Source organism: Bicyclus anynana, chromosome 14 (assembly GCF_947172395.1).
Source record: "Bicyclus anynana chromosome 14, ilBicAnyn1.1, whole genome shotgun sequence".
NCBI classification, from domain to species: domain Eukaryota; kingdom Metazoa; phylum Arthropoda; class Insecta; order Lepidoptera; family Nymphalidae; genus Bicyclus; species Bicyclus anynana.
Genome location: NC_069096.1, coordinates 16,212,741 through 16,225,770, shown reverse-complemented (window position 1 = coordinate 16,225,770; position 13,030 = coordinate 16,212,741). Strand labels below are relative to the sequence as shown.

The 13,030-nt window shown below is 37.1% G+C and overlaps 1 protein-coding gene across 1 annotated transcript in view; it reads left to right on the top strand.

The window, feature by feature from the left end:
- The window catches only part of LOC112051994 (cationic amino acid transporter 3), a 30,832-nt gene extending 17,849 nt beyond the window's left edge, over nt 1–12,983 (top strand). The window contains exons 3-11 of the mRNA XM_024090871.2: nt 2,821–3,105; nt 3,382–3,486; nt 4,094–4,380; nt 5,536–5,773; nt 6,034–6,136; nt 6,665–6,813; nt 7,572–7,726; nt 8,377–8,485; nt 9,498–12,983. Of these exons, the coding sequence (XP_023946639.1) occupies nt 2,821–3,105; nt 3,382–3,486; nt 4,094–4,380; nt 5,536–5,773; nt 6,034–6,136; nt 6,665–6,813; nt 7,572–7,726; nt 8,377–8,485; nt 9,498–9,619 (1,553 nt within the window). The 3' untranslated portion in view covers nt 9,620–12,983. The remainder of the gene's footprint in view (nt 1–2,820; nt 3,106–3,381; nt 3,487–4,093; nt 4,381–5,535; nt 5,774–6,033; nt 6,137–6,664; nt 6,814–7,571; nt 7,727–8,376; nt 8,486–9,497) is intronic.
- Nucleotides 12,984–13,030: the final 47 nt, after the last annotated feature.

The following is a 13,030-nucleotide window of genomic DNA, read 5'->3' as shown; positions in this document are numbered from 1 at the left end:
TAACGATAAATGAAGCCCCGAAACAAAGAGGACAAACCACTTAGCCCAGACGATAGTTTCAAGGGGTCGTCAAAATCATAGTTAAGAAAACACGCCCGCATAAAGGAAACAATCATGTCACCTTAAGATAGGCACCTACTTATTTTCTCGATGACAAAAAGTGCCCGTGGGCTCTTTATAATTTATCTCAATTCGTGAGCACTGAAGAGAAAGTGCCTCTTTTAAAATTATGCCCCGTTTTAAAAAGTCTGATACTACCATCATGTACGTTGAATGAATGTTGAATTTACCTGTAAAATTAATCTGGATAAGCAAAGTTTTCTTGTAATTTATCCATTCTTAGGTTCGGGGCAAAGAGAACTAAGCCCTTAACCATATTTAGTTCGAGGATAAATAAAGACTCTGCTTGCAAAAGTATCCGCTGATATTATGATAACCACAGAACAGGCATCGCTAAAAGCTAACATGATAACTGTACTTATACAACATCTCAATAAAAATCATTATTACCTTTCGATCGCTCAGATATATTTTCCTCTTTACATTGGCGAGGTTTTTTGCCGCTAATTTAGAAAACCTGAATCTTTTATTGGATTTGCACATTAAGTCTGGGTCACACAAGTGCGCGGTAGACGCGCGGTTTTTATTTTTGCAGTAGCTTACATATTCGCCTGACGATAAATGAGGGTACAATTTTATACAGTCCTTTATTAGCCAAATATTAAATGTTCAATGATGATTGATATTCATATATGCCAATGATGATTAATGTTCTTGTCTTTCAGTCTTTGGCGATGGGTTACCATGAAGTTAAACATCTGGTAACTGACGAATTACTTTTTTATAATCTTGACATTTTATCCCAAAGAAAATATAAAATGTCACTTGTTTCTTGCTACCTTCCTAAGCTACCGTAATCCAAACTCCATAGTTTCCTACGATAGATAGATGCTTACTTACCTGTTTTAAAAGCATGCGATGTACCAGTACCTTATGTACCAGTGGCGTACAGTAGTGGTTTTTTACTAGGGTATGAACTATAAGTAAAAATTTAAAAACTCCTTATCCAACTACGAATTATGTGGTCCAACGTAGGTTTGTATTAAGTTCATAGGATACGCAGTGCCTTTTTGCATCTATGAAGTGCACACCATTATTTTGCAAAAAAGCTGAAGCTTTTGAAGAAGGGATCACAGGATTTTTGATAATTATGATGTTCTTAGAGAAAAAAAATAATTCTTGGAGTAACCGCAACGCGTTTGTGTGTGCGCAGCTTAACGTGGCATTACACTACACATTCACATTTAATGAGGACACTCAGAATGTCACGTACCTACTGATCGTCCTCACTGGGGTTTTAAAAGTGTTAATTGTATAACAGGTTCTATAATAATAATCTAAGGAGTTTATATATTTTTAGTAAATCCATTTTTAAATGTTATAAGCACCTTCTCACAGGGCAATAAATTAATACTAATTACTAATAATATCCTACGAATCGTCTCCTGAAGGATAAGTAGGTAATGAGCCTCATATCAGTATTATGGATTAAATGGTAAACAGACTAATATAAAGGTCACCTGATGTTCAAACACCGCCGCAGCCAATTCTAGATTGGAGACGATGCCGACTTTTAAAATCATGTTTGATGAAAACCTTTTACATATAATAACGTCATAGATACCCACGTATACCAATAATTTCTGCCAGCGAGTGGCAGAAATATGCACAAATGCTCCGGAAAATAATAAGAAAGGAAGAAAAGGAAAAAGAGGAGAAAAAGAAAAGGGAAATACCCTAGAGGCAGTTAGCACGATGTAATGTCATGCAGTTCCGTGCTAACTCTGACGATAATACAAAAACAAAAAAAAAATACCACAATAACATAATCTATAAATATTACGATTACTTTTTGTAAAAGAAGAGCCGGCAAAAACTCAAAAGCTTTTTGCCGGTTCTTCTCAGTGGAATGTGCCTTTTGAACTGCCAGTAAAGTCATAAGTAACCATCAGATGAGCCAAGGGACAGCAGCAAGGCGAGCAGGTAGATCTGCAGTACATCAAACATGATAACCGAAGTGGTTTGTCAATGACCAAGTGGCACACTTAGAGCGAGGTGATATATTTATTTACCCGAGCGGCGTAGGTAAAATAATTATACCCCTGCTTATCTTTACCTGTTTGTGTTAAAAGATTAGCCTTTAAAACTGTTAACTTTAAAATTTTATATAGGATATACTTGTAGACTTCGTCCGCGTGAAGTTAATTCTGTTTTTGCTAAGTAGCCTCAAGAACCTCCTTCAACATCCAGTGCAAGTACCTACCATTAAAATTATTGCAGAGAATATCCTGTAAAATCAGACAGACAGACCGACAAAGACGTACCGCCAAGCGATTTAGCGTTCCGGTACGATGTCGTGTAGAAACCGAAAGGGGTGTGGATTTTCATCCTTCTCCTAACAAGTTAGCCCGCTTCCATCTTAGACTCCATCATCACTTACCATCAGGTGTGATTGTAGTCAAGGGCTAACTTGTAACGAATAAAAAAAAAGACAAAAAATTTTAAAAAGTTCGTTTGTGATTGTTGTTCGTTTTTAATAATATCGTGTATATACTAAGTATGAAAAAAACACAGGTACTTGTTATCACAGACACTCAGATCAATTTTATTTATGTATGTATACCTCCAAAATACTTCTAAATGGGGCCAAATACTTTACGACCTATTCTCATTATCTACCAAATAACTAAACAAAAATTACCATTAAAAACGGTTAAGCCGATTAAATAAATTACCCAACAAAATGTATGTATATTTCAGGGCTATGCTACGCGGAGTTCGCAGCGCGGGTCCCTAAGGCGGGTTCCGCATACGTGTACAGCTACGTCAGTGTGGGCGAGTTCATCGCCTTCACCATCGGCTGGAACCTCATCCTGGAGTACGTCATTGGCACCGCCAGCGTGGCCAAGGGCATGGCCAACTACATCGACAGCCTGTGCAATAACACCATGGCCAACACCATGGCTAGCATTGCACCTATCAAGGTCCCCTTCATGGCGGATTACCCGGACTTCTTCGCCTTCGGTTTGGTGCTACTTATTGGTAGTAAGTATTTCTTATTCGGTTAATATTCCTATAGATTAATTGCTAATAAAGTGCAAAATAATTCAATGCAATTTTTTTTCATTAAAGACCCTTACGGTATAGCTGTGTTATCGTTTGAAACAATAATAAATAACAAAATGTTAAATTAGATATGTTAATCGTAGATTAGTAAAATAGTGAGCCACCAAAACTATATCTTCTGAAAAAAGTAATATAAATTATTTACTTACCTACATTAATTAATTGATCAACATAGTTCTATCTCTCTTTTTTCAGTTTTACTTGGCGTGGGAGTGAGCGAGTCGACAAAACTGAACAATGTATTCACTGCTCTTAACCTGGCCACAGTGGTGATAGTTGTCGTCGCTGGTGCCATCAAAAGTAAGAGCAACTAATAAATACACTGAGTCAGTGTTCCTGACTCTGTACTTTCACTAAATGATATAAAAAAGCCGCTCTTTAACAATGTGTAGTATTGTAAATAAAATCACTAATTATGCACTAGACAAACACATAGAAACAGCTTATGAAAATTTTACAAAGCTCATACACAAATACACTTAAATCTGTACATGAAAATCTGTCTCGAAAAGATATATGTACCTAGTAAAAAGCAGATTTCACCACCTTTAGATCGGATAATATTTTCGGATAGCTTACGAGTTTTTTCTTTGTTATGTATACTAATATTATAAAGAGGTAAAGTTTGTGGTGATATGATATATGGGGTAATCCATGTATCTACTGAGCCGCTTTTGAAAATTTAACACTGGAAGTCCACGTTATTTGTAAGTGTCATATCCTATATTTTATCCCCGTATTCTCAAGGAAACGAGAACTACGCTGATGAAACCGCGACGCGTCTGCTAGTTTTATAAAGTAAGAAAGTGACAAAACTTAAGTTTAGACACGTATCAATAGGTGGTGAATCCGGCCTTTACTTGTCTCTTTATTAAAGCTAACTTTTGATCTCAATCTTGTATTACAGGTGATCCGGCAAACTGGAGGATAAATGTTGAGGATTTACCAGAAGAGGACCGCGCCAAGGCCGGGGAGGGAGGCTTCATGCCCTGGGGCGTGGCCGGAGTGATGGCGGGCGCGGCCAAGTGCTTCTTCGGCTTCGTGGGCTTCGACTGTGTGGCCACGACCGGGGAGGAGGCCAAGAACCCCAAGAGGGACATCCCGCTGTCTATCGTTGTCTCGCTCGTCATCATATTCGTGTCTTACTTCAGCGTTGCGACCGTGCTGACCATGATGTGGCCTTACTACTTGCAGGTTCGGACTACGCGTTTATTGAACACTTTTTTGGGTTGGGTTGAACTGATAATCCACTATCGCTCCAACAGAGCGAAAAGCTACTGCTAGTGGTTCCGTGAGTAGTCCAATGGGATCGACTCTTAGATATCTGTGATATGAATCTGTGGAGCTATTAGGAAATGACCCGTGTTTCAGAGAACGGCCTATAATTTTTATTTTTGTTATATTATCATTTTCCACATTAATTAGATAAGTGATGTGTTTTAAATATGAAGCAGAAGTTAAAGAAAAGGAATTTTGATTACAAATAATAGTATTTAATTAAAGTTCACTATCACTATCAAGTATCACGCATATAACTAGACTCATAAATCTGGCATATGGATCTGGCATAGTCAAACTATAAGAACAAAAACATACTAAAAACCTGCGTAGCAGAAAATAGAAATAATAAACTAAAGAAGCACTCATTATATCATGCATATAACTAGACTCTGAAATAGATCTGAATATAATGAAACTTAGGAACAAAAATGTACTATAACCCTGCGTAGCACGAAATAGAAATAATAAATTCAAGAAGCAGACAATAAAAACTTCATACTTGTTACATTGTTACTGACGCAAGTAGTTACTTAAAGAATACATAAATAATATTATATGTACTCGTGTTAATGGTATAATAAAGGCGGCAGTGAATAAAATTCCGAGAAAATTTATGTGAGCACTTGAGCTAATAACTAATTTACTAAAGCGTTCAAATATAAATCTTCTATTTAATTAGCTCGTTATTATGGTAAATTGTAGGTACTTCGCTAATTTTGAACGATTATAAAAATCTTTGTTATTTTTGTTTTCTCTGTTCATTCATCACATAAAATTTAGTTATCCTCAAAATATAAAATTCCGCAGGATTTTGGAAATAAGTAGTTGGATATTTCCTCCTACTACCTCTTCACAACACACCTCTGGGTCGATCCTTGATCTACTCTCGTTGTTACTTTGTAATAATATGTATATGTATTTTTTTTTATTGAGAAAGAATACAAGGAACTTAAACTAACGTATCCCAATAATTAAACAAATCATGCACACATGGAATGGCGGCAAGATATAGGTTATGAGTTTTTGGTAATATCAAAGACAAATCCCTAACCTCCAAATGTACTGCAGGACGCCGACGCGCCGTTCCCGCACGTGTTCACGCAGTCGGGCATGCCGGTCATCAAGTGGATCGTGACCATCGGCGCCATATTCGCGCTGTGCACCAGCCTGCTGGGCGCCATGTTCCCGCTGCCGCGCGTGCTGTACGCCATGGGCTCGGACGGCGTGCTGTTCCGCTCGCTGGCGACCATCAACCCCAAGACGAAGACGCCGCTGCTGGCCACGGTGCTCAGCGGGCTGTTCTCTGGTGAGTACACCTCCTGGCTCATTGGTTTCCTTTATATTTGGAGCAAAGCGCTCCCGTACTTTTAAGCGAGCATTAAAGTTTTGATCGAAGCGGACGAGGTGGCCTGGATTTCATATTGCGGGCTTGATTATTTAATTTCAGGAGTATTTTTTATAAAGATAGAAACAATATTAGGTAATTTATTTTCTAAAATTCGAAGTTGCCTTTTTATTTAAATCACAAATGTAGTCTGATATTATGTAAGTTTTGTTTGGTTCCAGCGGTAATGGCGTCCATCTTTAACCTGAATCAGCTGATCGACATGATGTCCATCGGAACCCTGCTCGCATACACTATAGTCGCAACCAGCGTGCTTATATTAAGGTAACTACATTACACTCTTTTCTGAAAGTACCCGTTAATCAAGAAAAAATACAAGTTCGCATTTTAAACAGCATTGAGTAGGTTAATGTTAACACCAGATTTGCACGAACTTGTCTAAAAGACAATTGCGTGCCATACCAATTCACATTACCTATTCATGAATAAATATTTTAAAAGTATTTCCTTATTCAAGGACAATGTAGTCAAAGATGTCTATGAAGTAACTTAAAATTATGAGCTTATTTTTTTCTCAATGAAAGGTTTAAATCATACATATATCTTTTCCGAAAGTTAGTCACGTTTCAATGTGATCAGATACAATTTCTGATCAATTTAAACCTTTGGATCATTCAGAACTCCTCATATTTAAAGACGGAGGATGTCCACAGCTTAACATTTTCAGACAATCGACTGGAGTTACTGAATATTTCAAGTAAATAAATAAATAAAAATAAAATAAAATAAAGTATTTGCGTTATACCCCTATAGAAAAATTTAACAAACAAAAGTCGACCACATTGCCCGTAGATATGAGGAAGACAGGCAGGTGATAGTGAACGACAAGGCGGTCCCGGAGACCCCGTACAGCGTGGTGCGCCAGAGCTTCAACCTGCTGGGCCTCAAGCACCCCACCGCGCTCTCCTCCGCCATCGTCAAGTGCACCATATTTATCTTCTGTAAGTTTACCTTTGAACTTGAAAATATTCGACACACACAATATTAATGTTCCATAAATTATTTTGAATGAGTGTTCTCATTTAAAACTAAATTCTGATGGCAATGTTGGAACTGCCGATTGTGAAATCATTGAATTTAGGTAAGTTGTTCAGAATTAATCAGTATAAACGGTAAAAAAATATAGTTTAATTTTCTAGTGTTTATTGCCGGCTTTCAAAATACTTCGTTATCAACCCATATTTGGCTCACTGCTGAGCTCGAGTCTCCTCTCAGGATGAGAAGGGTTAAGCCTTAGTCCATCACGCTGGCCCAATGCGGATTGGTAGACTTTACACACGCAGAGAATTAAGAAAATTCTCTGGTATGCAGGTTTCCTCACGATGTTTTTCTTCACCGTTTGAGACACGTGATATTTAATTTCTTAAAATGCACAAATTTGAAAAGTTGGAGGTGCATGCCCCGGACCGGATTCGAACCCACACCCTCCGGAATCGGAGGCGGAGGTCATATCCACTGGGCTATCACGGCTTTTAAAATACTTAGTTGGAATAAAACTTTGATATATACTCAATTGTGAATATTGGACTGGATTTAACACAATCCCAATCTCATTTGAAAACTATAAATTAGCCATGGACTTATTATTGTGTTTAAGTCATAAATCCCCCGTCGCCCGCTGACCATGACCACGAATCTACCACGCTATACTTTGAGGTTGTCAAATTGAAACCCTAATCGATATTTGCTGACCTTTCAGTCATAGCGGCGTTGATAACGTGCGCACTGCTGCGCTGGGACGTGGGCAACTCGTCGCTGGGCGTGGGCGTGGGCGTACTGGGCGGTATCCTGCTGGTGCTGCTACTGGTGCTGTACCGACAGCCCAAGGCTGACGTCACTAACCTCACCTTCAAGGTCAGCTTGTTAATTAACACCTGCATCGTCTCTAATCACCAGTAATGGTGATCCTTTATCTATAGCTATAATGGGGATGATGACTAGGTTTGAATAAATTGATTTTTATGATACATTCGGGTAAATAAGGCCAATGTTAACTAATTTATACAAAAAAAGCAATGAATGTCTGGATATTTGCAAAATAAATAAGATTTATTAAGAGAGAAGATAAAATTTCAAAATCTATCAAATTTTTTATTTGTAATTACATGAAAATTCATACAGTTTTAGCTTCCTTACATTAAATGTGACATTTTTAAATAAATGAACTATAAACATAACCGCACAAATAACAAAGATATTGGCGATTTTGTTTGAACACCCATACAAATCTAACGATCAGCGAGCCAACGACGTCACTAGTTCGTGCCATTTTGTATGGAGCGTTTTTCAGGGATACGCGGCAGCGCCGCAAATCTGACTCTTTAAATCCCTGTAGCTCCGAAAGTAATGATCGCAGATATCCTGTTATTTTTAGAAAATTACTTTACTATTAATATCTTAGCATACTCTTAATCTATATACAATTAAAAAAACTGTCATCATCCCTATTGTTTGTCCGTTAGTAAAGCGTGTGAGATGATGATGATGTTGTGTTATTGGTGTAGGTGCCGCTGGTGCCCCTGGTCCCGTACCTCAGCGTGTGCATGAACGTATACCTGATGGTGCAGCTGGACCAGCAGACCTGGGTGCGGTTCATTCTGTGGCTGGCTATCGGTGAGCATTCATAACTTCCTCATACCATTCAGATACAGTGGATAATCCTGACGCAACCACAACGCACTGTGCAACAACGCAACCGTATCAACATGTAGTGGCTCAGACTAATTACATAAGGAATAGTATGGCACCCAAATTCACAAACAAAATTGTCTGTCATTTTCTGTGGAAAATGAGCTTAGATTTGATTATATACCTATCATATACTAAACTAGAAGTTTTTTCCCTTTTTTACACCATTCAACGACACAAAAAGGTTTTTGTACTAGCGAGGCAGGTCCTTATCTAGGTAATTAGTCTGAGTATTGTATATACCAACTACAAGTTTTCGCGCACTCACACTAAACAGACGTTGACATTGCTAGACCATTTTTGTCGCTGTAGGTATGATTTCAGGAAATCCGTTTAGCTTTGGACATAGTCGTTATATAACAGACCTACGTCTGTAGCCAAGTGGCACTTCAATTCTCTTTCTACGATCGCAAACGCTTCGAAAACTAGAAAAATGTATGGGAATGACTTTTGCTATCGACAGGTCACATCTAGTTTTCGAAGCGTTTGCGATCGTAGAAAGAGAATCGTCGTGCCGTTCTAGTTTGTGTGTAGATAGATAGACAAAGTAGGTATAGGTACGTGTAAATGTAAATGAATTTATAAAACGAGTTTTCCTCTGATGTTTAAATTTAAAAATATTTGATGATAGTACTATTATCAATCTAAGCAGTAGCTTAAGTTGAAAACTCTCTTGTTATCAACCTTGCAGTTCGCTCGCATTAAAGTATCATCAAATAATTGAGTATCAACTTAAATTCATCAGCAAAACAACCAACTCAAACGATTATTATTTAGATTATTTGATGCTACAATAACGGTGTAAAAAGAAAAGAAATACCTAGTTGTACCTAGGCATTTTAAAAGTCATAGTTTTTCTTCTTTGCGGATAATTATCAGAAATGCGCATTTCACAGAAAAAAACCATATTTTATTTAAATTTCCCTTAATTTTTCAGGATACATGATATACTTCGGCTACGGCATCTGGCACAGCTCTCTGCGCCGTAAGGACGCAGATGTCGCAATGAAGACTGCCAATGGAAAGATCGACAACGAGAAACATATCACCCAACTTTGACACCGAATATAGACTGTAACGTGAAGAAATAAGAGCCATATTCATTCGACATTGACTTTTAAATATTAGGGAAAATTAACATTCCACATTAGTTAGTGTGATTGCACATTACCAACTGACACGTATATTTATATTAGTGGTTATAGTGTGGCACATCGATTCTCTTTCTACAGACGTGATCAAGTTGCCGATCGGATCTGTCATTCCCATACATTTTGTTAGTTTTCGAAGCGTTAGCGTTTATAGAAAGAGAGACATGGCTAAGGCTCCTGAAACATGATTCGAGTCATTATGAATAACGCGGCCCAGTCTGCCTTTAATTTCCTTATTACTAAGAACAGGTTCTTCTTTCAATAGGATATACGAGTTTAGACTTAGACCCACCATGCTGGTTTAAGACAGTTTGGCGGGTTACTCCGACCGTGGCTGTGGTGACAGTTGGGTGATATTTTGATGAAATTATTAATTTATTTTAAATACATTGATTAAATTTAGTTTGTAGTTTTTTGTAGGTAAGACTTAGATTGACTTAGTAGCTAATTTGTATTTAGATATAAGTATCCTGAATTCCTGAGTACACGACTTTGCTAGTATTTTAGTATACATAATATCTTTGCTTTAATTTACTCCAATTTAATAGCTGTAATTAATTTTACTATAATCAATTTAAAATACATTAAATGACGCACATGTACGTCTTTTTACCGAAAGAAATAAACTCCGCGCGTACGTAACGAATGCGAATTCCGAATGTAGAAAAACTTAGTCTACGGTAGTCTCACGGAATTATGTGAAATTAGGCATTAGGTAAACGAATACAGAAAACGTGTGTACCTATACGACCGGCTTGAAAGATATGGCAAATATTCTTTAAAAAAGAAAAACGAACAAAGTAACTGGCCCGGTTGGAATGTTCCTCAAAATGGCGACCGCCGCGACTTTAGTTCCAGTTTTGGCCACCGGGTCAGAAAAGTTTGTGGTACTATACACAGCTTCAATCATTATCTTTTCTGTGGTTTCAAGAAAGAAAATCGGTGTCCGTCCATTAGCCATAAAAACAGACGACTACAAAGTATTTTTCTTAACATGACTACAAAACGTTTTTCCGAAATTTAAACTTACATGTCCTTTACACAGATAGTTATTTATTTATAATTATTTATTATTATCAAACATTGCGCTAAAACCGACATTTTTATAACCGATAAGTGTTTTATAAATTTCTATTCCTCTACTAATTTCCAGTTATATAAGACAAACTGTACGATAACCTAATTAATTAGTTATAAGTAATTGTTTGTAAATTACTTACTTACTGATTTATATCAATTCGCAGGGAAATGATAAACAGGGATCAAATCTCTGAGGGCTATAGCCTCTAACGGTCTGTCCTCATGGTAAAAAAACTGAAAGTTTTCCAGCCCCATGATCCTACCATACGTAGGTATGGAAGTTACCATATTATAATGTACCTATCTATCTAGGTACCTACAGAAACTGAAGGCAACTAGGTAGTTTGATCCTTAATGGTGATCATAAATTAATAACCCTTGGTGCTGATCAAAATTAAGAAACAAATAATTTAATGACAAAAGGTACTTGTACATCATTTTGTATGTTTATAGGAATTATAGGTATATGTAATAACATAATATAAAACTTTTAATAAGAATTTGATTTAGCAAACACAATATCTGTAAAAATCCCTAGATTAATTTTAAAATTCCCTACGGTTTTACCGAACGAGTTTATTTCTTATTTTTTTATGATTTCGCTATGACGTAAAAGAGGTACCTAGGTAGCATCAGCGAAGAGTCCATACAGGCCGATTCCCGCCGGGTTACCTTTTAAAAAATCATACATAAATTTTAATTATTGTATGAATGTATGACAAAATATAAACGAGTATGTATGGATGTATGACAAACCGGAACTTGTGTCAAGCGGTATAATTTTTTTTTTCTTTAGGACGGCTTACCTTTGTCAAAATTCCATCTTTCGTCACTGCTATGTAGATAATATTGAAAGACTTCGACAAACAATGTGAATTTATAGCTTTGAAAGTTGTTTTGTGTACTATTAAACTTAATATATTTACTAAGCAAATGTATTAAGTAAATGAGAATTATAATAATAGCTAAAATAAAATACAATTAAAATAGTTTTAAGATTTGACGAACTGTGATTGAAATGAATTATAAAATTGTAAAATAATAAATAATATATACATTAGCTACTTATGTATTTTTATTAAGTGTGTGGAATTGTAATAATCTTGAATAATAAACTTCAGCTTTCTTGTAGGCGTGTCTTTGCGATGAGCCGCGGACGGACGGACAGACAGACGGACATGGATCAACTATGAGGGTTCCTTGTGGACTACGGAGTACGGAACACTATAAAACAACAAGGGGCTTTATCTTTGTCAACGTAGTATGTTTATATTTTAAAATAACAAACACTTGTGTGCAAGCGCTTGTTTCACCAACTAGTCTGGTCCAATAAGTAGGTAGGTACGAACTTAATCTTTCTTAAGAAAAATATTAACGAAAGCTCAATCGATCCGGAATAAAGTTCTGAGAAAAGTGTATGAATGAAATTACAGTGTAAATAACCCAAAAACTAAAAAAAAATGGGTAATAAATGTTGAAAATACCGGCCGAGATTTAACTTCCAACTCCGGGCTGCTGCGAAGAATTAATTTAGATAAACTTTTTCGTAGTTCGACCCGGAACACATACCCGGGACCCTATGGTCTGAATGTTTACGCTGTGAACCGGTGACGCTGAGGTCCCATTATCCTTAATGAGACCTCAGCGTCACCGGGGAGTTTGGGTGAGCGCAGAAGCATCGTTTATGGTGCTCGAAGGCGGAAGCAGAATAGATGGACGGAACGACTCTATAAGGTCGTCTTCTGTGAGATTCTGACTTCGGCTTAGAGGACCGTTCTGGAAGGGTGTTTGGGCCTATGATCTGAAGCCACATAGATGAACCTGGACCAGGGAGTACCTACTTAACAACTAGTTACTAGGTAGGTACTTATTAAGCCGATCCTTAAAGTGGAAATGGGCTGGGCATATTTGTAGACTGCAGAACAATAGATGGACCAAAAGGGTGACGGAATGGGTACCAAGGGGCGAAAAAAGAAAAAGAGGTCGCCAGAAAAGGAGATGGAGAGACGTCTTCTCACAAACGAGTGGCACGGCCTGGATGCGTACATCCCGAAACAGGAAAATATGGAAAGATTTGGGGGAGGCCTACGCCGTACAGGCGACTTGTATCTAGTGTATTATTTCTTTTTTATTAATGTTAGATTGTAAGTTAAAATTGTAAATGGATACTAGAATAAAGGCTTTTTTATTTATTTATTTTTATTACTTATTAAGCGAATTGTCTCACACGGGAATCGAA